Source organism: Fusarium solani, assembly GCF_023522795.1.
Source record: "Fusarium solani strain SB1 chromosome Unknown bctg00000008, whole genome shotgun sequence".
Taxonomy (NCBI): domain Eukaryota; kingdom Fungi; phylum Ascomycota; class Sordariomycetes; order Hypocreales; family Nectriaceae; genus Fusarium; species Fusarium solani.
The window spans coordinates 270,443-298,339 of NW_027072148.1; the positions used below are offsets into that span (position 1 = coordinate 270,443).

General features: G+C 52.3%; 11 protein-coding genes across 11 annotated transcripts; 5 read left to right on the forward strand and 6 right to left on the reverse strand.

The window, feature by feature from the left end:
- Positions 1–15: 15 nt before the first annotated feature.
- On the reverse strand, positions 16–2,052 carry MRS44_012105 (uncharacterized protein; the record flags this gene model as incomplete). Its single annotated transcript, XM_046270921.1, has 4 exons — positions 16–222; positions 274–1,808; positions 1,857–1,985; positions 2,031–2,052. The coding sequence occupies 4 exons, from the start codon at positions 2,050–2,052 to the stop codon at positions 16–18; spliced, it is 1,893 nt and encodes a 630-aa protein (XP_046133447.1).
- Positions 2,053–3,683: 1,631 nt separating this feature from the next.
- MRS44_012106 (uncharacterized protein) lies at positions 3,684–6,446 on the forward strand (the record flags this gene model as incomplete). Its single annotated transcript, XM_065618683.1, has 5 exons — positions 3,684–3,758; positions 3,819–3,903; positions 3,950–4,834; positions 4,880–5,459; positions 5,504–6,446. The coding sequence occupies 5 exons, from the start codon at positions 3,684–3,686 to the stop codon at positions 6,444–6,446; spliced, it is 2,568 nt and encodes an 855-aa protein (XP_065474755.1).
- An 877-nt stretch (positions 6,447–7,323) lies between these two features.
- On the reverse strand, positions 7,324–7,805 carry MRS44_012107 (uncharacterized protein; the record flags this gene model as incomplete). Its single annotated transcript, XM_046269572.2, has 2 exons — positions 7,324–7,610; positions 7,658–7,805. The coding sequence occupies 2 exons, from the start codon at positions 7,803–7,805 to the stop codon at positions 7,324–7,326; spliced, it is 435 nt and encodes a 144-aa protein (XP_046133445.1).
- A 560-nt stretch (positions 7,806–8,365) lies between these two features.
- Positions 8,366–9,010, reverse strand: MRS44_012108 (uncharacterized protein; the record flags this gene model as incomplete). Its single annotated transcript, XM_046276233.2, has 1 exon — positions 8,366–9,010. The coding sequence occupies one exon, from the start codon at positions 9,008–9,010 to the stop codon at positions 8,366–8,368; it is 645 nt and encodes a 214-aa protein (XP_046133444.1).
- A 1,207-nt stretch (positions 9,011–10,217) lies between these two features.
- On the reverse strand, positions 10,218–11,526 carry MRS44_012109 (uncharacterized protein; the record flags this gene model as incomplete). The annotated part of the gene is made up of 3 exons (XM_046279479.2): positions 10,218–11,015; positions 11,059–11,296; positions 11,342–11,526. 3 exons carry the CDS (start codon positions 11,524–11,526, stop codon positions 10,218–10,220), a joined length of 1,221 nt encoding a protein of 406 aa, XP_046133443.1.
- Positions 11,527–13,420: 1,894 nt separating this feature from the next.
- On the forward strand, positions 13,421–14,082 carry MRS44_012110 (uncharacterized protein; the record flags this gene model as incomplete). The annotated part of the gene is made up of 2 exons (XM_046272732.2): positions 13,421–13,814; positions 13,865–14,082. The coding sequence occupies 2 exons, from the start codon at positions 13,421–13,423 to the stop codon at positions 14,080–14,082; spliced, it is 612 nt and encodes a 203-aa protein (XP_046133442.1).
- Positions 14,083–15,064: 982 nt separating this feature from the next.
- Positions 15,065–16,647, forward strand: MRS44_012111 (uncharacterized protein; the record flags this gene model as incomplete). The annotated part of the gene is made up of 2 exons (XM_065618684.1): positions 15,065–16,487; positions 16,535–16,647. 2 exons carry the CDS (start codon positions 15,065–15,067, stop codon positions 16,645–16,647), a joined length of 1,536 nt encoding a protein of 511 aa, XP_065474756.1.
- A 3,595-nt stretch (positions 16,648–20,242) lies between these two features.
- On the forward strand, positions 20,243–22,018 carry MRS44_012112 (uncharacterized protein; the record flags this gene model as incomplete). Its single annotated transcript, XM_046272112.2, has 1 exon — positions 20,243–22,018. The coding sequence occupies one exon, from the start codon at positions 20,243–20,245 to the stop codon at positions 22,016–22,018; it is 1,776 nt and encodes a 591-aa protein (XP_046133439.1).
- Positions 22,019–23,255: 1,237 nt separating this feature from the next.
- MRS44_012113 (uncharacterized protein) lies at positions 23,256–24,500 on the reverse strand (the record flags this gene model as incomplete). Its single annotated transcript, XM_065618685.1, has 4 exons — positions 23,256–23,774; positions 23,871–24,024; positions 24,076–24,091; positions 24,293–24,500. 4 exons carry the CDS (start codon positions 24,498–24,500, stop codon positions 23,256–23,258), a joined length of 897 nt encoding a protein of 298 aa, XP_065474757.1.
- A 649-nt stretch (positions 24,501–25,149) lies between these two features.
- Positions 25,150–26,172, reverse strand: MRS44_012114 (uncharacterized protein; the record flags this gene model as incomplete). Its single annotated transcript, XM_046278538.1, has 1 exon — positions 25,150–26,172. One exon carries the CDS (start codon positions 26,170–26,172, stop codon positions 25,150–25,152), a length of 1,023 nt encoding a protein of 340 aa, XP_046133438.1.
- An 868-nt stretch (positions 26,173–27,040) lies between these two features.
- Positions 27,041–27,777, forward strand: MRS44_012115 (uncharacterized protein; the record flags this gene model as incomplete). Its single annotated transcript, XM_046273836.1, has 2 exons — positions 27,041–27,338; positions 27,395–27,777. 2 exons carry the CDS (start codon positions 27,041–27,043, stop codon positions 27,775–27,777), a joined length of 681 nt encoding a protein of 226 aa, XP_046133437.1.
- Between the last annotated feature and the right edge of the window lie 120 nt (positions 27,778–27,897).

Genomic DNA, 27,897 nt, shown 5'->3' on the forward strand with positions numbered 1-27,897 from the left:
GTCTACAGCAATCATCTATCGGTTGTCTGTCAGGCTTCCAACAAAAGATGGATCCTTGACACTACCGCCCGCGTCTCCCAGGCCGGCAATCGGACGGTTGTAGCTGAATCCTTGGAATTGGTTCTGCATCGTCTCGGAAAGCATTGGGCCCTCGACGTAAGAATCTTGAGGGGCTTCTGATGTGAATTCGGGGTCAAAGTTGGCCGTGTCGAGAGCGTCCGTCTAGGAATGTAAGTCAGCAAAGGTAAGGTCAAATAGAGCAGGGCTACATACCACATTGGGCTTGAACGCAGGCTCATACTTGCGCTGGAGCAGCTTGCGCCAGTCGATAGCGTGGAAGAAGGGATGCGCTTTGATCTCGGCCGAGCCGTTGGCACCCAATCGCTCCTCAGGGTTGCGGTTCAGAAGCTTGGTCAAGAGATCCTTGGCCGCAGGTGGAACCACATCGGAAAAGTGCAGAGGCTCTGACAGAATCTTGCGATACATCTCATTAGTATTCTCGTCGTAGAATGGTGGCAGGCCTGTCAACATCTCGTAGAGAAGGACGCCGAGGGTCCACCAATCAACAGTCTTGTTGTAGCCCTGGCCCATCAGAAGCTCAGGTGCAAGGTATTCGGGGGTACCGCAGAAGGTGTTGGTTCGGTCCTCGTCCTTCATGTCGAGCTTGCAAAGACCAAAGTCGCACAGGGCGATATGGCCTTGGTAATCCAGAAGAATGTTCTCAGGCTTGAGATCACGGTAGATGACGTTGAAGCCGTGAAGACACTCCAGGGCGCAGAGAAGCTCGGCCGTGTAGAAGCGCGATCGGTTGACGTCGAATCGGTGCTCCTTCTGGAGATGGTGGAACAGCTCACCTCCGTTGACAAAGGCGAGGACAAAGTACAGCTTCTCGGGGGACTGGAAACTAAACTTGAGGGGAACGATGAAGGGGTTGTTGATCTGCGCCAGCACAGATCGTTCGGCGAGGGTGTGGGCAACTTCGGATCGAGAGATGATGTGCGCCTTGCGGATCGTCTTGAGGGCGTAGATTCGGGTTGTGTCCTTCTTGCGCACCTGCATGACCTTGCCGAAGCTGCCCTTGCCGACAACCTTGAGGAGCTCAAAGTCTTCAATCTTGAGCTTACCTGCCCGGGTCTCGACGTACTCGACGCCGATCTTGATTCTGCCGGTGCCGTATTGCACGTCAACCCACTCAACACCGCTGTGGCCTTCCTTATGCTCGGCAGCAGCCTTCTCACGATCCTTCTTGCTGCTCTTGGAGTCTTCACCACGGTGTTGTCGCTCCTCAAAGCGAGGGTTGATGCGCGCTACACCCAGGAAAATATCCTGGCTTCGGGTTCCTGGAGCGGAGGAGGGGTTGCGCAGGTACAGGTGGATGACGAGCTCCGTCACTCTTGAAACATCAAACTTGTACTGAGTGTTGTCGCCAGCCCACAGAGGGTTCTCGGGCTTTCCATCGACCGAGTTGACAAAGACCTGAAGCTTGTCGAAATCGAGGAGAGCATAGGGCATGTACTTGCCAGAGATTCGGCCGTGGTTGGTGGGGAGGGAGCCGAAGCCGCCAGCAGAAGAGTGTGGTCGGCTAGAGCCGTTGACAAAGGAACCAGCGACGCGCTGCGACGATCCGGGTCTAACGGAACCTGCCATGTTAAGGGCATTTCCGGAGGATAGCGATCCTTGGTGTGATGAAGCAAAGGTGCTTCGATGCTGCTCGGGGAGGGAAAAGCCTTGGCCTTCGTAGAGTGTGACGACGAGGATACCGGGCTTGAGGGGTTTGACTGGAGCTTGGGACATGGCCTCGGAGGCGGCTATTCAAGTCAGTTATCGACTGGCAGGCCTCTTCTGCTTCTGCTCACCTATGGCACTCTCGGTGGTGGGAGTGACGGCTCCGCTAGCCTGTCCTTCCTTGTCCTTGTCTGTGATGGTCGAGGTGGACGGCGATCGGGCAAAGGCGCTCAAAGGGCCCAGATGGGTCTCCTTCAACTCTGATAGATGTCAGCTTTGTACCAAGAATTAGGAACGTGACTTACTCTTGGTGAGCTTCCACGACATGATTGCGGCCGACGCGGTATTTGCAAGAGATCAAATGCGCCCGATCGATGAAGCCGGTTCGAGGATCCAAGAGATCGCAAACAAAGATTTAAGCGATGGGCAGCGCTGCTCGCTGACAAACTCCTGAGCAAGCAAAGATGGTGATGGCGTGGCAGACGAGGTTCAACAGGTCGATGATTTGTAACCCCGCATGCGAAGGAGAGAGCGTGGTCCAGCCGCTTTCGGTCGAGGTAGGATCGCGAATCGACGAAGCGAAGGAGACGTTGCGACGAGGAAAGGGAAAGGGGAAGGGGAAGGGGTTGAAATCAATACAGACGGAGGCTTGTATCGAGGAGGGAGGCGAAACAGCGAGAGATACGGGGGATGGGAGAAAGGGATAGTGATGAAATCCAGGGCCCATCAGATTGCGGCTTGGGTTGGGTGGCAGTGGAGTGGACCTGAGTAATGGGGATGTTCGCACTGTGGCTGGGGCTGTGGAGGCGCTGGAGGGTTGGTGCAGCCAGCGCAGAAACACAGTGCTAGAGTCTCGGGTGGCGGACGGCAGACTGTGGGGAAGGTCTGGAACACTTGAAGCCTCGAGGCCGCGGCTGTGTTGATCTGAAGCGAGTGACTGACCTGAAATTCAGCCAAGTTCAAAAGGGGCAAATGAGATGGGAAGCGAAGCTAATTATTCGTGCAACTATGCGCTGCTGGCCTTTGGGTTTGCGCTGCCCAATTCGAGAGCCCAAGAGACAGGACAAGGGTGTACAATGGTTGTTAAGTGAGGAGTACAGCCACACTGCACTGATTCAAGATACGAATCAAGACGCGTGTCGAAGTTGATCTTGGCTGGTTTTCTTGGAACTGAATAAGCATTTCAAGAATGGCACTAATGTTGCTGTAAATAGGATGCCTACAGTCGCAAGATGCAGCCGTATGCACGATGGTGTCTGTACGTAGTATGGAGTTGATCTGTAAATAGAAGCTCCACCTGGTCCGTACAATCGAGTTGACTGAGTGACAGTTTCAACATGAATCATGCCTGACAGTGAGGTTCTGAGAGGCAGCCCGTGATATGTTGACGATATCCAAGAGGTAACATAACCGAGATGACTTGTGGACTACACAACAAAGGTCAATGCTCGATGTACACAAGTTAGTAGCAGACTGAGATGAAGAAATAACAACATTCTTCAATAAAACCTATCCATTGGAAGCATCATTCCCAATCATGGTGCTGTCCTGCTGTCCTGCTGTCCTCTTCAATGTTTCTGGTGACACTTACCCTACAGACCCCCTTTTCTGGGGCACCCCCTGCAGAGGGATGTGGGGGCCTGACACTTCAGGCCAAAACCTCATGGCCAGCCTGGCAAGAGCCGCAGGACACATTTCGAGAGCTCGAGATTCATGTGCAACAGAGCTCCGAGCTGCTGCAAGAATATCACGATTGACGATTAGCAGCCGGATCTGATTTACCCCCGTACCTTGTACTCTTCCTTTGCAGCATCAACCTGACCTTTGCGACAACCTCCCGCCGCATGGTCGCCTCCTCCAGGGATTCCTGCCGCTAACCCCACTACTTGGACATCACCGCCCTTGCTGGCCAGCTTGCATCTTCAACTCTGCGCCAACGCACAGCGACACCCGACAAGATGAAGTTAGACGTCAAGGTCAGTCTCGTGACTGCTTCCGTGCGCCAGAGTCAAGCCGTGGCAATCTCCATTGCTGTCTGAGCTTGGTCTTGACTCCTCAACCTGCGATCTGAGCTGACACGTTTCGCAATCCAGCGCCAGCTCTATGCTCGCAGCGAGCGAGTCAAGGGCATTGACTTTCATCCTCATGAACCATGGATCCTCACAACCCTCTACAGCGGTAAGCTCTACTTGGCTGTTTGACTTGCCCGCAGCTGACAGTTCAGGCCACGTCTACATCTGGTCCTACGAGACCCAGCAGATCGTCAAGACGTTCGAGCTCACCGATGTCCCTGTTCGCGCCGGTCGATTCGTCGCCAGGAAAAACTGGATTGTCTGCGGTTCCGATGACTTCCAACTGCGTGTCTACAACTACAACACCTCCGAGAAGATCACTTCGTTCGAGGCGCACCCCGACTACATCCGAGCGATTGCGATTCACCCCACTCAGCCATTTGTCCTGACTGCCTCAGATGACATGACCATTAAGCTGTGGGACTGGGAGAAGGGTTGGAAGTGTGTTCAGGTCTTTGAGGGTCATGGCCACTACGTCATGGGTCTTGCCATCAACCCCAAGGACACAAACACCTTTGCTTCTGCCTGTCTCGACCGGACAGTCAAGATCTGGAGCCTCGGTTCCTCCACTCCCAACTTTACCCTTGAGGCTCACGAGACAAAGGGAGTGAACCATGTCGATTACTACCCTCATTCCGACAAGCCCTACCTCCTCACCACCTCGGACGACCGAACCGTCAAGATTTGGGATTACACCACCAAGTCTCTGATCGCTACCCTCGAGGGCCACACCAACAACGTCTCGTTTGCCTGCTACCACCCCGAACTGCCCGTCATCATTTCCGGTTCCGAGGACGGCACGATAAGGATATGGCACGCTAACACCTACCGATTCGAGCAGTCGCTCAACTACAGCCTGGAGCGAGCTTGGTGTGTCTCGTATCAGAAGGGCAAGCAGGGTGTTGCTGTGGGTTTCGACGATGGTGCGGTTGTTGTCAAGCTTGGTCGTGAGGAGCCTGCTGTGTCTATGGATGCTTCCGGCAAGCTTATCTGGGCTCGCCACAACGAGGTTGTCTCTGCCATCATCAAGGGAGGAGGTATGTATGCCTGAGATGTGTCGAGATGAATGCTAATAGCAGCAGATGCCTCTATCAAGGACAACGAGCCGATCTCCCTCCCCACCAAGGATCTCGGTACCTGCGAAGTGTACCCCCAAACACTCATCCACTCCCCCAACGGCCGCTTCGTTGCTGTGTGCGGTGATGGCGAGTACATCATCTACACTGCCCTTGCTTGGCGAAACAAGGCCTTTGGCTCTGCTCTCGACTTTGTCTGGGCATCCAAGGAGAACAGCAACGACTTTGCTATCCGCGAGTCTGCCATGAGCGTCAAGATCTTCAAGAACTTTGTCGAGAAGAGCGGTGGTCTCGATGTCGGCTTCCAGGCTGAGAGACTCCACGGTGGTGTTCTTCTTGGTGTCACCGGCCAGGGTGGCGTGTCCTTCTTTGACTGGGCGACTGGTGGTCTTGTGCGAAGAATCGAGGTTGAGCCCAAGCAGGTCTACTGGTCTGATAGCGGAGAGCTGGTGACGATTGCCTGCGAGGATACCTTTTATGTGCTGCGCTTCTCCCGAGAGAACTACGTCGAGGCCGTGCAAGCTGGTCTTGTCGAGGAGGATGGTGTCGAGGCGGCCTTTGAGGTTATCACTGACATTAGCGAAACGTAAGTGCTCTTGACACCCGAGTATGACTCTGCTGACCAGACAGCGTACGAACCGGCGAGTGGATTGGCGACTGCTTCATCTACACCAACAGCACCAACCGACTCAACTACCTTGTCGGTGACCAGACCTACACCGTCTCCCACTTTGACAAGCCCATGTACATCCTGGGCTACATCCAGCGCGACTCTCGAATCTACCTCGCCGACAAGGATGTTGGTGTTACCTCGTTTGGCCTGTCTCTTCCTGTGCTCGAGTACCAGACTCTTGTCCTCCGAGAGGATATGGAGACGGCTGCTGAGCTGCTACCGACGATCCCCGAAGACCAGCTCAACAAGATTGCGCGATTCCTAGAAGGCCAGGGCCACAAGGAGCTTGCTCTGGAGGTGGCGACTGACCCTGAGCACAAGTTTGAGCTTGCCCTTGCTCTTAACGAGCTCGCCATTGCGCTTGAGCTTGCCCGTGAGGCCGACGCCGACCATAAGTGGAAGACTGTTGGAGATGCTGCTCTGGCTGCTTGGGATGTTGCTCTGGCTGCCGAGTGCTTCACTCACGCCAAGGACCTTGGATCACTGCTGCTTCTGCACTCATCAACAGGTGACCGTGATGGCCTGACCGCTCTGGCCACTCAGGCGGAAGAGGCTGGCGCGCACAACGTCGCCTTCTCATGCCGCTGGCTGCTCGGTGATATCGAGGCCTGCACTCAGATTCTCACCAAGACCGGCCGACTTGCCGAAGCCGTTCTCTTCTCGCAAACCTACCAGCCCAGTCTCACTGTACCTGTAGTGAAGGAGTGGCAGGAGAACCTCGAGAAGAACAAGAAGGGACGGGTAGCCAAGCTGATCGGTGTGCCCGGAGAGGACGAGGACCTCTTCCCCGAGTGGGAGGAGTGGTTGAAGCTGGAGAACGGCGCGGAGACAAAGGAGGGCGTTAATGGTGAGGATGCCGAGGAGGAGGAGACGGATTCGGACGACGAGGATGACGAGTAGGGGCTGGTCATTGTGTTTACGAGCAATGGTGCTTAGATGGCTGGTGTAGAAAAGGTTTGGTTCATTTTTCGTCAGGGTTGCCATGGCATCAATGAGTATAATGAGAAATATTGTCAGTTTGTGTGTGCATTGTGTGTCATGGGATGTGGACATGAGGTTATTCGCATGGTCACGCTGGGTTATGGTCCACGTGCTCCAAATGTCTCATTTAAAACTTGGTCGTCGGCGTTTGTGATTAAAGGTGAAATGAGGTCTACTCGGTTAATGTCGCTCAGCCCAGTTGAACGCTAGCTAAGGTAGCTCTCTGACGGCCTTGTGAAGCCATTCTTGGCATGACCCCGAGCGTTGGTTAGCCCAACGGCTAGCGTGGTAGAGGGCAATCATCACTTCGTGTGAGCCCACGCCAGCGTTTGACTTGGCTCTAGGTATTTGTGAACCCCCTGGGAATTTCGTGAGCTGAAGAAGCATCATGTACGAGGCGTGAGAGTCGAGATAGACAAGAGGAGGTGGCTGCGCCTTGGGCAACATATGCTTGTGTTTAATTTGACCCCTCATTCTAACTCTTGTACAAGTGAGGCTATCGCCAACTGTCCTACTCTACGGTGATACCACGTCCACGACATCACAGCCCGATTTAGGCCTTGATATTGATCTTGTATAGTCGGGCGTAGGAAACGTGTCGTGCCTGATTGCTGCCTTGATTAATGCAGTTTCATGATTCCCATGGCAAACGCGGCAAGTCTTGATTTGCGGAGTAAAACGGATAGTGACACTACAAACGGGCAGATGACTGTATTGTCACACGAGAATTCATGTCTCGGATTTCAGGTCATTTAACTGCTACTCTACCAGGAACAACACATCAACCCAGAGTACCTCAATACTGCCATCCCTTGGAGCTTCCACCAGGACATCCAGGGGTACCGTAAACACCACCAACGATCCAGAGAATCATGTCGACAAAGGCCCAGGTGCCCAGTCCACCGAAAGTAAAGAACTTGAAGATGGCAAGGGGCCAGTGGTGAGCGTAGAACTGGTCAACACCCAAAAGACCGAGGAACAGGGAGAGGAGCATGGCGGTGCGCTCCTGGCGATAGCACTTTTCCGTCATGGGACGTTCATCGAAACCTCCCCAGCTTCGCTTGACGAGAGAAGCTTCATGTTCTAGAAAGTGTTGGCATAAGACTGTTTATCGGGAGTGGGAGACATACTGGTGTGCATGTAGAGAAGGGCGATGCCGACGATGGTGGTAAAGGTGTAGGTGAAGAGAAGCTGCTTCCACTTTCCAAGAGCGAAAGAGACTCCCTTTGCAACACCTCGGCCGACCTTGTCAGCGAAACCAGCATGAGTATGATCCATGATGACGATGGAGAGAGAATTGTGGAGGATGTGAGATTGTTGACATGTCTGACTGAGGATCCACGCGCTCTTTATGTAGAAAGCTAAACGGCGTGAATCAGCGTTTGCCCGAGCGTTGAATTCCCATGTGATGTTTCATCAAAGAAACTATCCGAGGGATATCTTGGCAGTGTCGTTCAGGCATCGAAGAATGATGCTGATAAAGGACTAGCTGAGGGTTGTTGGTTCACACATGATCTGTGCTCCAAGTGACTCTTTTACCATCTAACAAACATCTATTTACGGTTAGGTCCCTTGCATGTCACCCACACTGGAAGTGCGACTTGTTGGCTGCAACCCAACAAAGATGGTTGCCAAGAGTTTCTTTGCCAAGTTGGTAACTTTAGGAACAAGGTTTATGCCCGGTAGGGCTGTAATTTCACGACAAGGAAGCTTAAATTGGGTTCGAGGACAATGATCGCTCGCAATGTTCAATTAAAAATGCTATTAGGCAAGCAGGCAAGGTATCACCCAATTAACCTTCAATGTAACAGACATCCACCAAGCTGTTCGAGCGATATTTACAGAGCAGCAACGACGATACCGGCAACAGCGGCGGCAGCGTAGATCATGCCACCCTCACGGGCAGCACCGTTGGTGGCCTGGGCGGGGGAGGAAGTGGTGGGAGTAGCAGCAGCATCGCTGGCAGACTCGGCAGAGGCAGAGCCGCTGGGCTTGGAAGCACCAGACTCGGTGGCAGCAGTCTCGGCCTCGGTCTCCTCAGCAGTCTTGGTGGCCTCGGTGGCCTTGGTCTTGTCACCACCAGCGGCGGCGGCATCGGAGCAGATGGGGACGGCGTTGGCGTACTTGGAGAGGGCAGGGCACTCCTCGAGGGCAGACTTGATCTCGGCCTCGTTCTTGGAGTACCAGCCGAGAACCTCGGAGCTGTAGCTGGCGTACTCCTTGGAGAGAGAGGCGGGAGTGCTGAAGTGGCAGGGGTCGGTCTGGGGGTGCTCGGTGAGGTCCTTGACGATCTCGGGGGCGGGAGTGGGGAGGGTCTTGTAGACCTCCATGATGGCAGACTGGCACTCCTTGTCGAGGCCGGCGACAGAGTCGGTGGCACGGGGGGCGAGGAGGTCGCGCTTCATCTGGGGGTGGGCCATGAAGTTGCCCTGGGCAGAGACGGCCGAAGCCAGGAGGGAGACGAGGACGATCTTGGACTGCATCTTGGATGGAAGAAGAATTGTAGAGCGAGAGACTTTGAGCGAGAGGATGGTTGAGGATAGAGATCTGGATCAAGAAGGGAGACAGCTTCTCTTATGTACCAGTCCACATCCCCATGGCCAAGACACTTGTATCCCTTCCCCAGACCATCCTCAGCCCAGCGGGACGCTACACCCTGGTCCTATTCTGGACAATTTCCACAGAACCACACGACGCTAGCGCTTATCCCGAGTCGGATCAACCCAAGGCTGAATGCCGTATGGTTCATTTACGCTGTCTGCCTCAGGGGCAGCCACAGTCCTGCATGCAGCCTCACACTTTATACCGCTTTTGGGTGTTGATGAGCGTTGTCATCAGCCCTATGGGAGAATAGGGGAGGTTCAAAGTACGGCAGTTCAGGAACCGTTTGCACATTGACACACCAAAACACAAAAAGTGCAATGTTTTCGTGTCTCGTACATGTCTCTACCACCTCCCAAGAATGCGTCTCTCGGCGTCCAATGTTTCTGCTTTTCGCCCTTGGCAAAGACGGCGCCCTGCCGATCACAGCCTGAAACTACGGGGATGGGTGGTAAACCAGCCAATAGAAGCCACGTCAAAGACATGTTTCCGTTGTCATGGAGGTTGCCGACTGCCGACCGTCTTCAAATGAGCCTTGAGCTAGTGGAGATGTGGAGGCAAGCCACACAGGAGCTGAAATCGCCAGAGTGATGCTGGACTCTGATGATTTGTTCATGGATATTAAGGTGGTGATGGGTAGACATTGGCGTGAAGCTTAGACCTGATGACATTGGACATTCAGGTCAGAGTTCAAGCCATCCTGTCTAGAAACGGGCATCCTGAAGCTGTAGACCCAGCTAATAACAAGCATTTTTGGTGGCGCCGTTGCCCCTGAGGGTCCAGACTGCTAAGATTGGCATACCCCTGTCTCATGCATCAGTCGGCGTGATTACTCCCGGGGAGAGTCAATGCCCAAATATCGGAAGCGAGAATTCAATGTCTGAGTGTAAGCACAGGGAATCCTCTTTGGGATCAACATTCAAGATAATGCGCATGGATATTCTCGGGAATAATATTAGGTTATGACTTCCAACCAAGAGCAATTGATATAGAAAATGTCCTGTCAGATCCGCTCGTTCCAAAACCCTGGCTGACATGCTACACTGATCCTTCACAGCGATGCCGCTTGTTCCGCTGTCATTCGGTCTCCTAAGTCCCCGGCTCAGGCGTGTCGTTGCAGGTCCCAAACACAGGCTGACATCCCCTACCACAATGCTCCTCTGTTGAACCGCACCATCCTGCCCGTGAGCAGCAAGTCTCGCCGAGGGGCTCGTGGCGACACGTCGCTTCACCGTATCGTGAGCCGCACCGACCGTTAGTCGTCGGCGGGAAGCTGGAGGAGCCTGAGCTGGGGTCATTGCTCGTCGGTTGGTTGCCTACCTTGCGGTACCAGTTGTCTTTGGGGTCTTGGAGACACTCGCCTACTGTGACGGCTCTGAAGCCGTTGCTTTGGATGGATTGCAGCATGTGCTCGGTGAGGTTGTAGACTGTCTGGTAGACGGGGTCGTGATCGATGTGTAGCCACCTATTGGTCTCGGGGTCTTTGCCCTCGACTGTATTGTCCCAGATGGCCATGGACGCAGCAATCATATTGGGACTATCATGGAGATATCCCTCAGTGTCGAGGTTAAAGTAGGTAATGTGATAACCAAGCTCATCAAGCCAGGCATTGGTATCTTCATTACTAGCCGAGTACGGCGGTCGCATGTAGGTTGGAAAGTACCCCAAGATGTCGGCGAGAGCAATCTCATTGTAGACCATCTGGTTCCGGAATTTGGACCTGCTCAACGTCGTGAGGCGTTGATGAGACCATGTGTGGCTGGCGACTTGGTGGCCGTCTCTAATCATTCGTCTGATGAGTGCAGGCCATGCTGTATCTGGGTCGTTGATGGCTCCTTTGCCGAGGTTTCTTCCAGTGACGTAAAAGGTCGCTTTAGCGTTGTATTCCTAGACATGTTAGAGGCGGATGGTCTGTGGGAGAGTCACTCACCTGAAGGAGATCGAGGAGGTCATCTGTGTACGTGAACGGCCCATCATCGTACGTCAACGCAATATCGCCGTTTCGACTGCACCGATTGATGGCTTTACCATAGGGAATGTTTCCAATCTTGGGTCGAGCAATGTTGGTAGTGTCGGGGCCATTGGGACGCACATTTGCATCACAGGCTGGACCATACTCAATCTGACACGCTGGAGCCGAGCAGTAGAGGTATCCAGTTCCACACCAGCTGCGACACTTAGCATTTCTTGATGTTGAGGACCACTTGACTTACCCGGAATTTGAGCAACACTCATCCTCGGCGCAGACCGTGTCAAAGCCGGTTCCGCATCGACCATCTGATTGACGCTTCTCAACAGGCTCCCCAGTCCCTTCAGATCTTGGGAATAGCCACTTGCCTCTACGCCCAGCGCTCCCACTGGCAAAGATAGCCAGCACCAATGCCCCGAAGACCTTCATAATGGACAAGTAAACGAGTGACTGAAACGGATGGATGCCTCGAATGAGATGCGACAACAGCCATCCCCAAGCCCTAACCTATATACCCCTATGTCGTCGGGGCACGACTACGCGACTCTCAACGAAGCTGCTGCACTCTCGTCTTACAATCATTATGATAAAATTGAGGCGTAAGCCAATATCGGTCGTCATGTAACACCGCAGGTCGTGGCGTCCGGGTGGCCGATAACGGGCCGCTGACGGGCGAGGCCCCGGGAGCCGGCTCCGAACTCCGATGACACTCCGCGATTGACGTCGCAAGGATGAAGTTGAGCTCTTCCAAGTTGAACCTCCTAATTAATGTTTAAATGTTTATACTTTGCCAACAATGGAGTCTGAATGCTATCCATGTAGTCTTAATGCCGAACAATGCAACTAGCTTGTCGATGACCACGTGAAGGGCCTCGTATTTCGGAGGAATCTTTGATTAGGGCCCCAAGTTCAGACGAGAACGTTGATGCTGTGCTCATGTTTATCTCTGCTCGGTTATCGCACGACATCTTGCCGCTTACAGGTTGGCTGACGGCCCTGCAGCATCTGCATCACTGTCCCACCTCGCTGAAGACTCCCCGTTTCGGAGCCCAAGAACGAGCTTAGTGGAATATAACTGAAGTGGATATCTTTTGAAATATCGCTGGTAGTTTGTTTGTCTCTATCGTAGACTTGTAGGCCTCACTTCACAATCTCGCTCAGATGCTGTGCTGGCTTGGCTTCAAGGCTACCGACTCGCAACCAGTACTGAACCTTGGGGATTTGGCGCATCTCCTCTGCATAACACACTTTGCCAATCAACTCACAGCAATTCCGTCACCAGATCTGCACGAGTTTGGATCGTGGGGGTTCATCCGAACAATCCACGCATTTGGTTGGAGGTAGAGATCAAGACCACAAGCTGTGAAGCCACCCAAGTCTGAAACGACACATGCAGGTGAGCTTGAATGCCATCACGCTAAAATATCCATGACCTCGCCCCAAGACGAGAAGTGAAGCCGAGTTCGTATTGCCGCCGCTGTATTGGGCTCGGCACGGTACCTTGCAGGAGGTTGCGTCAAGCAAGTACATGTGAGCGCAATACGACAAGACTTGCATGCGTATGAAAGAAAGGCACTTTTGCAACAAAACCTCAAAAAAAGTACTTTCGGGAGAGCCGGGTTTAGAGAGTGTGCCAAGGCTGTTAAACAGTGGCCTTCTGAGCGTGTGAATAACTTGCCAGCACCTATACATGTAAGACTGGTGCATAATAGGAAACAATCAAGGTTTAAAGATTAAGCTGTCGTAGTTTAATATTAGTGCTTAACGAGATTATTATTATATAAAGGGTTTTAGATGTCCATGAGCTGGAGTAACCCGATGGAAATTATAGCAGGTCTTAGTCGTTCCCATGAGCAAAAACGTGACATTATGGACCTAAAGGGTTTATTCCTCCTCTATATTTGACGAAAGCTGGATTATGAAGGGCATCAAATAACCCGACCTTTATGTACCGCCCCGTAGCCTCAATGTTCCCATGCCCCTTGCATCGACGAGGTTGGTTGAAGGGGGAGAGTGAGCAGCGAATTGAGACTAACCTATAGCAAATGCCGCAAGATATTAGTCTTATACTCCTTTCGAAGTAGATACAAGACGGTGTCAATCAAGACAGCGATTGTAAGCACATGCTTATAAAGGAGCCCAGGAGAGTCCAAGTCTCTCAAGGCAAAAGAAAACTGCTGGTCTGAGTCATCTTGATGATAGTCGAACCTGCAGAGTAATAAATGTGGAGCGGTTTCTCAGCCCTCAGTATAAATACAAGGGTGATGAATTCATCCCCGCACTCTTACGGCTTACGCGTCCAACAAAACCTTTATTCTTCAAGATGACAACTCCCAACACCCTGAGACTGGAATTGGCGACTCCAGAGGACATCCCAGCCATGGTAGACCTCTGGTTTGAGGCATTTAAAGACCCTGACATGCAGCGGTTGTGGCCTGGTACTCCAGGGGTGCGCAAGTGGTGGCATGATGCCAACTATCACGATATTATCAATAAACCATTGGCACGCTACGTCAAAGTGGTTGACCCTGATACACTGGATGCTCACGGTCGGCCCCGTATAGCGGCTTATGCCAAATGGGACACGGCTATGCCTGAAGCGCGAGGTCGTCGATATCCGCCATGGCACGAGGATATGCCGGGTGAAGAGTGCCAGGCCTTTTTCAAGAGAGAAGAAGACGAGAGAAAGAGGGTTATGGGCGACTATAAGCATTACTGTATGGAAGACTCAACCTTGTGAGCAGTTCTTGAGCTGATACAGACGCAGACCTCGACACACTTGCTACACACCCTGACTACCAACGACGAGGGGCCGGATCCATGCTTATGAAATGGGGATGTGACCTTGCAGATAATAATGGAGTTGGGGCTTATGTGGATGCGAGTAAAGCTGGTGCGCCGTTGTATGAGAGGTTTGGTTTTGTCGACGAGAGTGAGCCTGATGCTGGTGAGGTTGCCTCAATGGCCCGAAGGCAGCGTGATTGATATTTTGTAAGCCATGACGCGTTGGACTTGGACTTTTATATTGAAGGAGGAATTAGTCGTATATGAGCTAGTGCCGTGAATGTAGACAAATCGGAGCACGACGTCTAGTGGGAGATAGTGAAGGAGAGCATTGGATCGAGATCAAGAATAGACAACCAACATGAGGCTGGGGCATTTCAATCAACGATAGGCAGCCTCATGTTGGTAGCTATCGGTTTACTACCTTGATGTTGAAGCCAATTATCGAAACTCGGAGGGTGGTAGAGCCTCACAGACGTGGCAAGTAGAAAACTGCTTGTATAGACGATTCTGTCATGTCTAATTCAGTCTCAGTTTGATATTGGACCAGGCTCACTCACTGTATTTGTCATGTTGAGGATGCAGAGGGGCTTTGAATAGACGCGTTAGTCGTAGACGTCGTCTGTTGCTCATCTAGGAGGAGAACGTGAGTTTGAAGCCGTTCATGTCGTTCAATCAATAGCTATCGTTGTTGCCACACCAAACGGCGAAGGAGTCATCCTGGTTGTGTCTTTGGGAACATTGTTGCCATAATCTGAACGGCCCGGTCTTCTTCCACATAAACTAGACTAGAAGAACCAAGCTTTGTGCCATCTTTTTCAACTGTCCAATAATAGTCATGGCTAATGTGATGGCCGCTGACCGAAGCAGCCGATGGGAAAAGTGGCCTGTCGTCCAAGGCAGCAACAAGGCTCTCATGGAAGATGTCAAGACGCCTTGCATGTGCGACTCTCCCAAACCAGCCTGAATTGCACATTTGAGCGCCACCAACCAAGGGATGCCCAACAGTGTGCTTCGGGCACTGACACACGCATCAGTACTGATGGTAGTAAAATGCTCAATCCCCGGGCAGACATTCCTCGCATACGCTACTCTTCAAACCAACCATCATATCACTTGCCTAGACCATCGTTGCTCTCAAGTCACCCTTTACTCAGCTACCGCAGCCCAAATAACACCTACCATGACCGAAACAGATCAAGAGATCTGCATGTTCTTCGTGGACGACTCCAACATCTGGATCGAGGCCCAAAAGTTCGCCGCCTCGGGAAATAGCCACATGCCCAAACTGACTGACGGCGACCGCGACCCGCGTCTCAGGATCAACATCGGCAAGCTGGTCAAGACACTCCTAGGCGGTCGCTTTCAAGGCACCTCGTATCTCTATGGCTCTCGCCCGCCACCCAACGACGCAGTGTGGAACACGTTTAAGAAGTACAACTTCCGAACCAGCATCCACGATCGCGCCCGCGGCAAGGAGAAGCAGGTAGACACCGCCATGGCGACGGATATAAGCCGCACATCTACCAGGCTCAGCACCATGGCCGACTTTAGCTCGGACATTAAAGAGGAGAATAAGAGGACTGTCTTTATCGCCATTACCGGAGACCAAGACATGGTCCCACCAATCAAGCAAGCCTTGGACGACGGGTTCCGGGTTGAGCTCTGGGCCTGGAAATCGGGCATCTCTTCTGAGTACCGTAAACTAGCCAACGACATGGCTCTGCTGTCGCTAAACTACCTGGAGCACGTATTCAAAGAGATCTCCTTCACTAGCTACCGTTCCACTAGGCGGTCCGGAAAGGTGACCCCAAGCTGCACGCTCGTGCTCTACGAGTTTACCGGCCCAGAGTCCACCGACCCCCTCGACGCGGAAGCTATTGTCTGCAATGAGCTCGATGAATGGGGCCGCTTGTCCTTCATAACCCCATCCAACGTGACAAACGAGTTCTACGTCGAGTTCCCCGGAGTCAAGAACATCAATGACATGGATGACCTGATCGCCAAGGCAGAGGACCAGTTCGAGGGACTGTGGAAGGTCATGTCGTGGCCTCGATACGCGAACCGCTTCAACGAAGGACCGCCGGCCATGGTCGAAACTAGCAACATGTTTGCGCCTCTGGAGGGTGACGAGGATCAAAAATCCGTGGATATCATGGCCAAGGAAGAGTCCCAACGCACCCAACACAGCGCCAACGCGTCCAGTGCTACAGCCAACGTCAGGGACCCATCCAACCCCTGGAAGCTGCCCGCCGGGGGTGAACAGAGTGAAAACGCAGAGGCAAGCAGCCTCAATGATCCCAGCAACAGCAACACCGACAAGTGGGAGACGGTAACTCGCACTAATTTGAGAAGCGGCCATCATGCAAAACAGCCATGTCCCTACGGCATTCGCTGTGGTAAACGTGGCGATTGCGGTCATCTACACACCAAAGAAGAGCGCGACCTGTTCCAAGCCCTGCCAGAGCAGAACTTTAAGAAATGGAGGACGAGCAAGTGTCGTCACGGAGACAGATGTTACCTCGGGAAAAGATGTGCGTACTATCATACGCCGGCTGAGGCATGGTGCACCCTATGCCATGTCGAGGGCCACGGCAGGGAAGACTGTAAGTATTAGGAGACTGTGTGATATCGGGTCTTGAACATGTCAAAGTCGCAAGTGGAAGCAAGTCTCAGACGAAGCCGCGATGGAGTGAGGATGAGAGGGTACCGCAGATGGGACTGGGTGGCAGGCTCGGATGGTGCTGTTTCCCTACCTCGTGCTGAGGGATTGGACGAAAGCTATGTTTCTGAGATGCGGGATCGATGCCAACAGTTGGTGGACAAGGGCTTGCTAGAGGCGGACGAGTAGATGCAATCTGACAGAATTGGATACCTGAATCCTTGAACTTGTAAAGGATGGTGACTAGACTTACTCGGTGCCTGGTTTTGATCAACTACCTTTGAGTGCAGCCTGTTAGACGGGGAAACATGCCAATTTCAAAGACGAACCCGATAGACATCCCGCCACTTCCCGGCTGGCATTTACCTAATCGCCTCCGTGCTGATACTTGGACGTGGGATGAGAACAGGGAGCTGAATTCCGCAGTGGAGGAGTAATTCCGTGGGATGATAATGGAAATATAAGCTTGACCTGTTGATCATGGATTGCTCACTCCGAAAGGGAGCTGGTCAATTATAATGCTGGATATAGTGATGAATAGTTATCGATTCTACTGGTCCATGCATGCTGGCTACTCACGCCCTTGGTATTTGAAGGTGGTGAGTGACTTCTGACATGTAGCTGAGGTAGGGTAACTAAAGGCTGAACCGCCTAGAGTGATGGACATACGCCAGAAATACTTTTGGTTTATATTTTCACATCTAGGCAAATCTCCATCTCCTATTCGACCGAATGCAATCTCTACCCTGATTTCACGTCGAGAGTATTCAGGGGCCTTGAACTTGCGCGTCCAACCAGAACATAGCCTGGAGGGTCTTGAATCCACCTTGGACGTGAAATAAACTGTCTTGCATGAACAGCCTCTATCATATCATGGAGAAGTGGATGAGTTCCTGCAGGAAGCCACCAAGCCTAGCTGTTTGTGGCGTTGACCGAACTGCACGACATTCTTTAGTTGCCCCCACGCAATTCAACGACAACAAGAGAATTCAACTTCAGGGGCACGAATTAGATATTCTGACCTCAGATGAAAAGGAGAGCGGCAGAAGTTAGGCCCTGACCTGAAACTTGACGTGGGAGTAAGCAGGGAATTGAATTCCGCAGAGAGGAATAATTCCGCGAGGATAGGAGGGAGTGTAGCCTTTGTTCAGCAGTTTACTTCTTATAGAGAATATTGGCTATTGATAGTATTGCTGCGTAATCTAGGTGATAAAATTCTCGACTTAACTAGCTCATATCGTGATGAAGGAGGAGACGATTTGCTTGTGGTTCGTATACCAAACTATTGAGGACTCTTCCTCCACCCTGCTTGGAAGTGATCGCTAGACGACAGATATCTCACCTTAGGCTGAAAAGGTGACCAAAGATGACACCAAAACATCAGTAATCAACACTCAGGATTGGCCACCAACGAGTAAATCCAAGCGTCTTTGATCCAATTCTAGTGACATTCGCAAATCGGGACTTGGCACCTCCCGGCCTTCTGGATGGTTGTGGGCTTGGAATGACAATGGACGAATCCGTTTGGCCAGGTCGTCTAGCAAGCATTAAATCTCTTGCTATACCCGTTCGTGCCGTTCGTGCCACCCACTCTCCCCGGCTGGCATTTACCTAATCGGCTCTTGGCCTCTGACCCACCACTGACAGTCGTTCGGCCTTATTTCGATGGTCGCGTGTCTAGAAGACGGATCTGGACTTTTACTCTTTCTCTACATGGCCTGTATGTTCTGACAATCCTCGTGTGATTGATCTACGCCTTGGTTGACATGGTCAACATTCGGGAACACCCGCAATCCTACACGTGGAGTCTTGTCCCACGCTCCGGATATTAAGAATTACATGTCAAGCACGGAACGAGGACCGTTGTAACATCGTGGGTTTTGCTCCGAAGAGCGTGGATATTCTTAACCCTGTATAGTATCACATCCGCGATCCACTCACGGAACTTTGTGACAGGCAAGTATGAGCGAGATCCGAAATCATCTTGGACCCGGTCAGCCAAGCTATCGGGTCACTTGGGAGTGTCTGTGTGTAGGCCCCTGAACGTGGGATACCAGTGAAAAAGGAAGATGAAGGGAAACAAAGTAACGCCATCTCACATGTTGTGGAGCTTGTCCAAGCCGGCGGTACCAGGCCTGTAACGTCAAGGGATGCACGGAGGATTGACAGAGATTTTACGCCTAGACGCTTCATTGACAGGGTGGTCGCTTGGCAGGCTGACAGCCGAGGTATTTGCCAAGAAGAAAGCTTCCAAAAGAACCTGCTGCCAAACTCAAATGGCCTGTTATCAATCTCATCTACAGCCACCAGACGCCTCTCGAACACAGACCGCGTCATCCGCGCGGTCCGCATTTGGAACAACTATTTTTTAAGTCAAGTTGAAGGATCACCAAGCTATCGCCCTTTGGGATTCTGTTGCTTCAAGAGTGGATCTAAGAGTCCCGGCGTTGCATCCACAGCAGGCGAGGGATGGGCACCTTGTAACTCATTTTTCTCGGCCTAGGAGAGTCATTATCGGGCAATCAATGTCTTGGGCGATGAGAATTGCTCGCGTGAGTGTAAAAATTTGCCGCGCTAGATGGGGCCGAAGGATTGGCGCCACGTTGGATGCCTCTGAGGCTCTACAGTACTGTACAATAACGGCAGAGCTGAACATGAGACTTTTGTAAACTTCGCCTGCTCCGATCATTGCAGTTTTCAGATCTCGGTGGACGGAGAGAACCGACCACTCCGACGCGTCCAAAGCTGCTTAAACCCGGTTGTCTCACTGTAAATCATTGCCGTTTATGTGATTGCCCAGCATCAAGGGTCATACCCTCGAACTCCACTGGTTGCTCACTGCAGTCAAGATCCAGCGCTGCTTGCGTCGGCGAGTCCGCCTATTTGGTTCATCCTCCGTGAGACTAAGAAGATGTTCTTCTGCAGAAGCCACGCGGGGGATCCATGAACCGGGGGGTCGCTAGGCAGCTATATTCTGTACCCCTGCAACGATCGGCATCAGGCTAGGAGTGTGGCGGTTTGCCTTACGTACGGGGCTTGGCTAGTTGAATGTCTTCAACGGCGGCAGTACAGAGGTGAATGGACCGACGAATGGAGACTTCAGACACAACACGAGAAATAGAGGGCCCTGTTGGTGATGAGCTTCTCGTACAGTTGAAAAGGACCCCTCTCAAGTCCCTTCACTTCATGTCTTACTGATGCAGGTCGGCAGATGATCGAGCTTACCCAACAAGGAAGCTCACCCGTCGATCACTCTCACATCTCCACGTTGTTGGAACCACTGTTGGCCCATGGCAAATGCAAAGGATTCGATCGATTCAAAGTCTACCCACGCCGGGCCAGCAAATCAACGGCCATGATTCATATACCCCCATGCCCGAGCTCGGCCAAATACATTCGGCTGTTCCGATCTTTTCACCACTCTCCGTGAGCGGACCTCCTTCTGTCTGTCTTGGCTTCTGGGACTAACCCTGAACGCAACGTCGTCCACGCTGAGATGATGGTCGCATGATGGACAAGATCCATCTGATTAGCTTGCCCCTAGTAACAGACACAAACCTTGTAATTTTATCTAATCAATCAGTGGGTCATCTAAAGATGTACATATGAAGCTCCCATCGCCTACTGTCGATCACTCAGTCCAACCCTCATCAGCTCTCTTTTTACTCACACTCTGATCAATTGGATCAATTGAGTACAATGTCGTCTCCTGTGCTCAACAAAGAGACCCTCGAGACCAACGACCATGGTCGTGAGGTCACCAACGAGCACCAGTCGGCCGCCGACGCCGTCCGCGACCTGACCTCCCCGGGAGTTGTTCGCATCAAGGCCATTTCCCAGGTCATCACCTTTACCGACCGCATCTTCATCTTCTTTGGCGTCTTCCTCATCGCCTACGCCTACGGTCTCGACGGTACCGTCCGCTACACCTACCAGCCCCTTGCCACGGATGCTTTCCACGCCCACTCGCTTTTGTCGTCCGTCAACACGCTGCGATCCGTTATTGCTGCTGCTGCTCAGCCTACGGCTGGAAAGATTGCTGATGTATTTGGTCGTGTTGAGCTCATCTGCATGTCCGTCTTCTTCTACACCCTCGGAACGATTGTCGAGGCCGTCGCCCAGAACCTTGCTACGTTTTCTGCCGGCGCCGTCATTTACCAGATTGGCTACACCATGATCCTTCTCCTCGTCGAGGTCATCATCGCCGATATCACCTCTACCCGAGCCCGTCTCTTCTTCAGTTACATCCCCGCCCTGCCCTTCATCATCAACACCTGGGTTAGCGGCGACGTCACTGAAGCTGTCCTGGGCGCCACGACCTGGCGATGGGGTATTGGCATGTGGTGCATCATCTACCCCGTCTGCGCCGCTCCTCTCATCATCAGCCTCATGGTCGTCTCCCACCGCGCCAAGAAGCAGGGTCTCCTCGTCAACTACCGCTCTTCCTTCCAGCAGCTCGGCTTCCAGAACTTTGCCGTCAAGCTCTTCTGGCTTCTCGATGTCATCGGCATCATCCTGGTCATCGCCATCTTTGCTCTCATCCTTGTTCCTCTGACCACTGCCGGAGGCTTCAAGGCCCAGTGGGGACAGGCCCATGTCATTGCTCCCCTCGTCATCGGTTTTGTCTGCATCCCTGCCTTTATCTTCTGGGAGCTCCGAGCTCCTCATCCTCTTGTTCCCTTCCAGAAGATGAAGGATCGCGCCATCTGGGCTCCTCTTGGCATGGCTTGCATGCTCAACTTTGCCTGGACCATGCAGGGTGACTACCTGTTTACCGTCCTCCGAGTTGCTTTCGACTTTAGCGTCTCTGCTGCTACCCGAATCACCTCGCTCTACTCCTTTGCCAGTGTCATCACCGGTACCCTCCTGGGTCTTGTCGTCTACAAGGTCCGCCGTCTCAAGATGTTCATCGTCGCCGGTACCTGTCTCTTCCTCGTCGCATTCGGTCTGCTCATCCGCTACCGAGGTGACCCCAGCAGCTCCAACAAGTCTGGTGTCATTGGCGCCCAGATTGTCTTGGGTATCGCTGGTGGTATGTTCCCTTATCCTGCCCAGGCCTCTCTCCAGGCCTACCTCCAGCACGAGCAGCTCGCCATCATGACTGGTCTATACCTCGCCCTCTACAACATCGGTTCTTCCCTCGGCAACAGTGTGTCTGGTGCCATCTGGACTCAAGTCCTCCCATCGCATCTCGAGAAGAACCTTGCTGGCATTAACGATACCCTCGCTGCCTACGCCTACGCTCAGCCTCTCACTGCCATGCTCGAGTACCCCGTCGGTACTCCTGAGCGTGAGGCCATGATCCGGTCGTACGAGGATGTGCAGCGCCTGCTCACCATCACCGGTATCTGCCTTGCTGTCCCTCTCATCGCCTTCTCTCTGTGCCTGCGCAACCCCAAGCTCACCGACCAGCAGAACCTGGTTGAGAATGAGAAGCCTGGTGCGGCTGTCGAGGGAGATGAGAACAAGGCCTAAGTGCAGAATAGTATGGTAATCTGTTAATATACCTAATTCGTTATTGATTGTGCGAAGATGACTGAACTTCGATGTGACCTGATAACCCTACCCCGTGCGAACCTTGCATGGCCGAGTGATTGCCTCTAGCACACGCCAACTATGCCACCATCCTTAGCCATTCCTTCCGAGGAACAGAGAACCGCTCATCCAAATCTAGCCGGACTGTATGTGGGCGAACCTGGTGGCATGCCGTCGCTAAGAGTTCTGATCGAGGGCACTGAAGCTTGGCACTGGACTGGCTTGTGCGGAGGGAGTTTGAAAGAAGGTACCCGAATAAAAGATCTCCTGGTGCGATGAACAGGCTCCCTCTGGGACCGACTAGCTAATGGGAAGCACATATTATTTACCCTGGCATCCGCTCTAGTCTGTTGTCGACGCGCATACCACGAATAAACTGTTAAATACGCATGCCGTCGTGAGCGGACGATACACAAAGATCGAGGATCCCTGAAGTCGCGCAAGGGAAGTCGACGTTCCGTAGCGTTGCTGAGAAGATGAACACAATTCACTTCAGATTTTGCAACGATTCAGCACTCCAGAGACTCATCTCAATCCCCTTCTCGACGCTCGCCTTTGACATGGTGATGGGGCCCGGCCCTGGCGACGAACAATACTCAATCAAGACCAGTCAAGAGAGAACGAGGCAAAAGACACGCAATCAGGCGACCGCGAGCTATAAAAACTCTACCAGATGACGACGCGTTGGGAAAACGCTCCTAGATGCCGATCCCCGATAATCTTCAATGATAAAAACGACTCTAGACAGCGTAATTCTTCCATAAACGTATTTCCATCTGAGTACGGGCGAACAGCGTCTCAAAGATTGTATCCTGAGTCGGTGTTTGAACAGACAGCGAGAACTCTTGCTTTATCTTCATAAGTGGCGACGTCGTTCATAATCTTCAGGCTTCCGTCAGTGATGGGCTTCAAGAATGGAGCGACATATTCGACTTACTCCTCGTTTCTTTTTTTAAGTCATACATTCATAGCGTTGGTACTCTTGCTCTTTCACTCCGGACCAGGAGAGTCACGTTTCGGATGATGACGCAAAGAGCAAGCGTATTCATACTCTAGGAGAGTAGCATGAAGCTGGTTCCCTTGGAACGTCGGTGTCCCTTGTATCGATCGGAAAGTTGCTGCCGCAGACGTTAGCAAGTGACAGAGAGAAGAGGCAAATAGTTACTTGCGTGCCTGATTAACGGGCCCCAGACTCAAGATCCTCGACTTGCTCACCGAGGAGCCATGCGACAATAGGCATTAGGATGGTCGAGAGGTCATGAGCAATGACAATGAATCGTACGCCATGGATGGCCTCTCGGGGGTCGATTTCGAACTCGCAAGGAATTCTGAGCCCTCGTGCTGCTGCCGCCTCTAGTCTTTCTGGTCGTGCGTTGACGTATACTTGGCGTCGAGGATAATCCGGGGCACGAAGCTCCCATCGCATGTGAAGAGCTACGTGCCAGACATACTCGGCCTGGTCCTCACCGTTCTCCGTGAGCGAGTCTGCGTTGCTTGGATCCTGCGACATGATAGTGCAATAAGCTATGGTGGCCGGAGTGGGGGTGTAAAGGAATGAAGTAATGGTAATGGGAGTGTTGGTTGTAAGGTTGGTTGAAGATGTGAGGTTGATGGTGCAAGTTTTGAGTAAGAGAAGGGGTCTTTTTATGTTAGAAGATGAAGTTCCTGGCAGCTGGCGGCAGCTGTCAACAATACACTGCACGTCAATAGAGAATGCGTTTGCACCCCTTGACTTCAGAACATTCTCAGATACGGCTCAATAGATGCGTTTGCGCATTCAACGCTGACGTACCTTTGATGAGTGACAACCGTGATTGACAATAGCCTTTCGTTTCTGTTTCTTCTTCTTTTTGGACCTTGATTTGGTGTGTTCTTCTCGTCGCAGGTAGGGGGTCGGGTCGAGTATGGGACCAAGTGCTCGTCTCTGGCGCTTCATTCCCATTCCCCTTCATGGTAGTTTAAAGTATTCACATTGAACTCACGGGGACTTGGCTCACTTGTAAACAGAGACAACTTAGAGTCGTGGACTCATGGCAGCTTAATGTTGATCTTGAAGGCTTCGTTGTGAAGGGCCCACCGTCACCACCATCACCATCAACACCACCACCTCCAAGAAGCCTTCCCACCATGCCGGCGGATGGACGTTCTACTAGCTCTATCCTTCCATATGAGCAGTCATCATGGTAGTCACCGTCAGAACCGGTCAAGTATGACCGCTCAAGTGGCCAGGCCCCAGCATGGCGATGCCCATCTCCATCTCTGTCATGCCTGGAACATCAGCCTCGCCGTGAAAGGGCTCATATTTTGTTAGATGGGGGCCAGTGAAACTCTCCAGAAGCTCGATTAGCTTTCCCCCTGTGTCGATTCCGTCAGGGTAGTTTCGACGGCGGATGCTCGTATCAACAGATGGCCCCGTACGCATTGTGGCTGAGCGGTGATGGAGTTTGGGGTGTAATCGGTGTTGAATGAAGTTGAAGTGAGGGTTGAAATGACCTGGACTTGGTCTTATGATTGTAGAACCTTGGGGGTTGTTGGTACTACCGTCTCCTTCGTGACCTTTCTTGAGGTTCTACTGGAGTCTTGCGGTCAGGGTGTCTATGTACTTCAGGTGTCCCGATCTTTCACTCATGAAGGCGAGTGGACTTGACCAGAGCGGATGAGACGATGAAGAAGTGTGCGTTTCAATTTAGACTGGGGCGTCCATAGTCGCGAGCGGCCCTTTGATCGTGTAGGTAGGTACCTTTATCTATCCAACTTAGTGCCTGCCAGAATTCTCCATCATGTCAGTGATAACCCAAAAGCTACTGCTAGTTGGGAAATTAAGGACTTGTCTCCTCTAGTACATTGCCCTTGGCCAAGTAAAAAGGCCGATTGCTCAACGGTAGACATTTATTTGAGCTTAGACACCTGGTCAGACACTTGCACAGATCAATGGCGCACAAAGCACCGTGACAAGACCATGGGAGTAGACTGGCGCATCAATTTGGCAAAGCTTCATTTGAGGGTTCACTATTTACAAGACCCAAATCCGTTTCTCAACCTCACCGATACCACATGCCCATTCATTCCCGTCACAGCATATCCACCACCTTCCACGCCTGCTTGAAGGCAGCCTTGAACTCTTCGGGCCCAACTGGGTGATCCTCCGCAGTGAGTTCCGTGATGGCCTCAAAGTCGATGCCGTAGCCCGCCTTGACTCCTCCCACGGTCGCACCGAGTGCCTCGATGACGGTGTCGAAGTCAGAAGCGGTGACTTGGTAGGGCACCCCATCGAGAAGAACGTGACCGATTTCAGAGGGAGTCGTCTTCTGCCAGATCATAGACAGAAGTTCCGCTTCGACAGTGGGCCATCCACCACGCTCCCACATCTCTTGCTGGAAGTCCTCGTGACGGACTCCAAGTGGTTCAGAGTGAAGGGATGGGTCGATGTAGCACTGGAGAGAGTCGAGCATCTCGATGTCCGTCTCCTTCAGACCACGGCGATCGTCGGTGCGACAGATGACGGCCCACTTGAGGAGGAACAGCATGAAGGACAAGTCCTTGCTCATCGGGTGAGCCATGATCCTGACGAGCTTGTCGCAAAAGTCTTCGCTCAAAAGGTGGTTTCTGTTCCACTCGGCATTGTCCCGGAGCAAATCGTCGCTTGGCTCGTCGTTGAAGTCGATATCGTTGGCGTAAAAGTTGAAGAGGTAAAGGGGATCCTTTCGGTGCAGGCGAAACGAGAGCTTCCAGAGAAGAAGAAGCTTGGGTCGATCGTTGGCAGTCTCATCCAACTCTTTCTTGAGCATGGATTTATTCCATCGACCTTCGGGCAAATCTGAATTACGCTCAGCCCAGCGAAGGTGGTCGTCGGCGTCGTCAAATTCTTCTCGCGGGTACTCAGGAGGAACAGGGTTGGAGAAGCCATGGGCTTGGACGAAGGCCTTGTGCCACTTCTTGTTGATCTTTTCGATGGCGACCTTTTGGAGAGCGCGGTGGTGGAAAGCGCGAGAGCCCTTGGTGCGGCTGCGGCGATATCTGGGATGTTTGATCGATGGCCAGATGTCGCGGGTTCGGCGATGGGTGAACAGCACCGGCGATGCTGATTTCTTCATCTTGGAATGAAGGTGATGAGGGGATAATGAGACGAAGAAGATGAGATGACGCTGATTAGCGGACGAAAATAGCGTGGTAGAGAAGAGAGAGGTGGTGTCTGTAATAAAGCGTTGGGGTTTGAGTGTGATGGTTGATTGTGTAGGCGATGTAGAACAGCACAAGACAAAATGTGCCCGAAAAGTGAACGAAGCGTGAACATAAGATGCAGATTCTAAATTGGGAAGATTATTAAATAACCTAAAAGGGTTTGCAGCGCATTTTTGGTCAAACAGTTCTGGTCTTATCGGAGATTGATAGCCAGCAAGGTGCAAACAAACAACATCACTGTCACCACAACACTCGCGTTTTTCGCTGCAATCGTTGACGTCAAACCCGTAAAGCTTCGTCAAAATCCTATTAAAACCGGCAATTTCCATGATAGAAGTGGTTTTAAGTGCATCGGTCAGACTTGCTTTCACGTAAATCACCAGGGGCCTGGAGATCATTATATATGCCATCACCATCGCGAGAATAACCACCCCCTTACCCAAACGCGCCGCCTACCTGATTTTCCCCGTTTGAGTATTGATACGTAATTATATAAATAGTCGGCAACTCAAGACGTCATTGAGCTTGAAATCATGCTCGGTACGGTGGTTGGGGCCATGCCCTTGGTCGACACTGGCAAGACGGCTCTTTGCATTGTCGGGCCGTAGCGAGCTGGCATTTCCCCCACGAGAGAATTAGCAAAACCGGGAGGCCTTTTCAAATTCTTTCAAGTCCGAGTGGGATTTGGCTGGGATCTCTCTTTTCAATCTCTTCGTTTTCGCCGTCGCCATCCCGTCACCCATCTTCACACAAACTTCGCCCATCCATCCACCACTCACAATGACAGACCCCAACATTTCCAAAGCGATGGAGCATCGCTTGATCCCATCAATGTTCAACGACGGCAGTTTTCCCATGGCATGGATTGGCGATACCCCGACCCTCGACGCAAGGCGCGAGCATATACGCGCCTACCTGGAGTGGCGTTTGCCACATGGTGATATGGAGAATCAGGAGAGGAAGCTACGTGACTTGGCTGAACGGAAAGCAGCCATGTTGCTGATCAATGACAATGTTATCGAGGTTGGTGCGGATCAGTTTGAATGGCTGATTGATGAGATGCTGTGGCATACTTGGCGTAAGTGACCTCGTCGTGATCCCTAGAATCGCTTCTTACCTTTCATCTCTATCTAGTTGGTTACCTGGGACATACTCCGCTATTCCCATGGCGATGCCCACAGGAGACCGATGAGCCAACGAGAATATCCCAAGCCTTTGAAAGGTGGCTGGACGTTCACGGGAGGGAGGCTGATGTGGATGCTCAAAGCTCGAGCAACTCTGACAGGAACAACGAGAGCGAGCAGTTGCAGCAACTGGAGCAGCAGGTGATTCAGCTGCAGCAGGAGCTACAGCAACAAGACGAACAACTCTTGCAGAAAGACGAGAGAATCCGAGAGCTGGAGGAGAGACTGCGACAAGAGGACAGCCGATCGCGGCAGCTGCAGCTGGATATGATGATACTGCAGATGGTGCTTTCGGATGAAACGAGACGGCCATCAAGAGTAGCGCGACGCTAGAAGGGGCGAGTGTAATGGATTGGGATCATGGCTGGTGCTGCCGCTAGGAAGGGAACCTCGGTAGACGGAAAAGCAAACTTAGAAGGTCGAGGAAAGCTAAAAACTACGGCTCGATAAAGA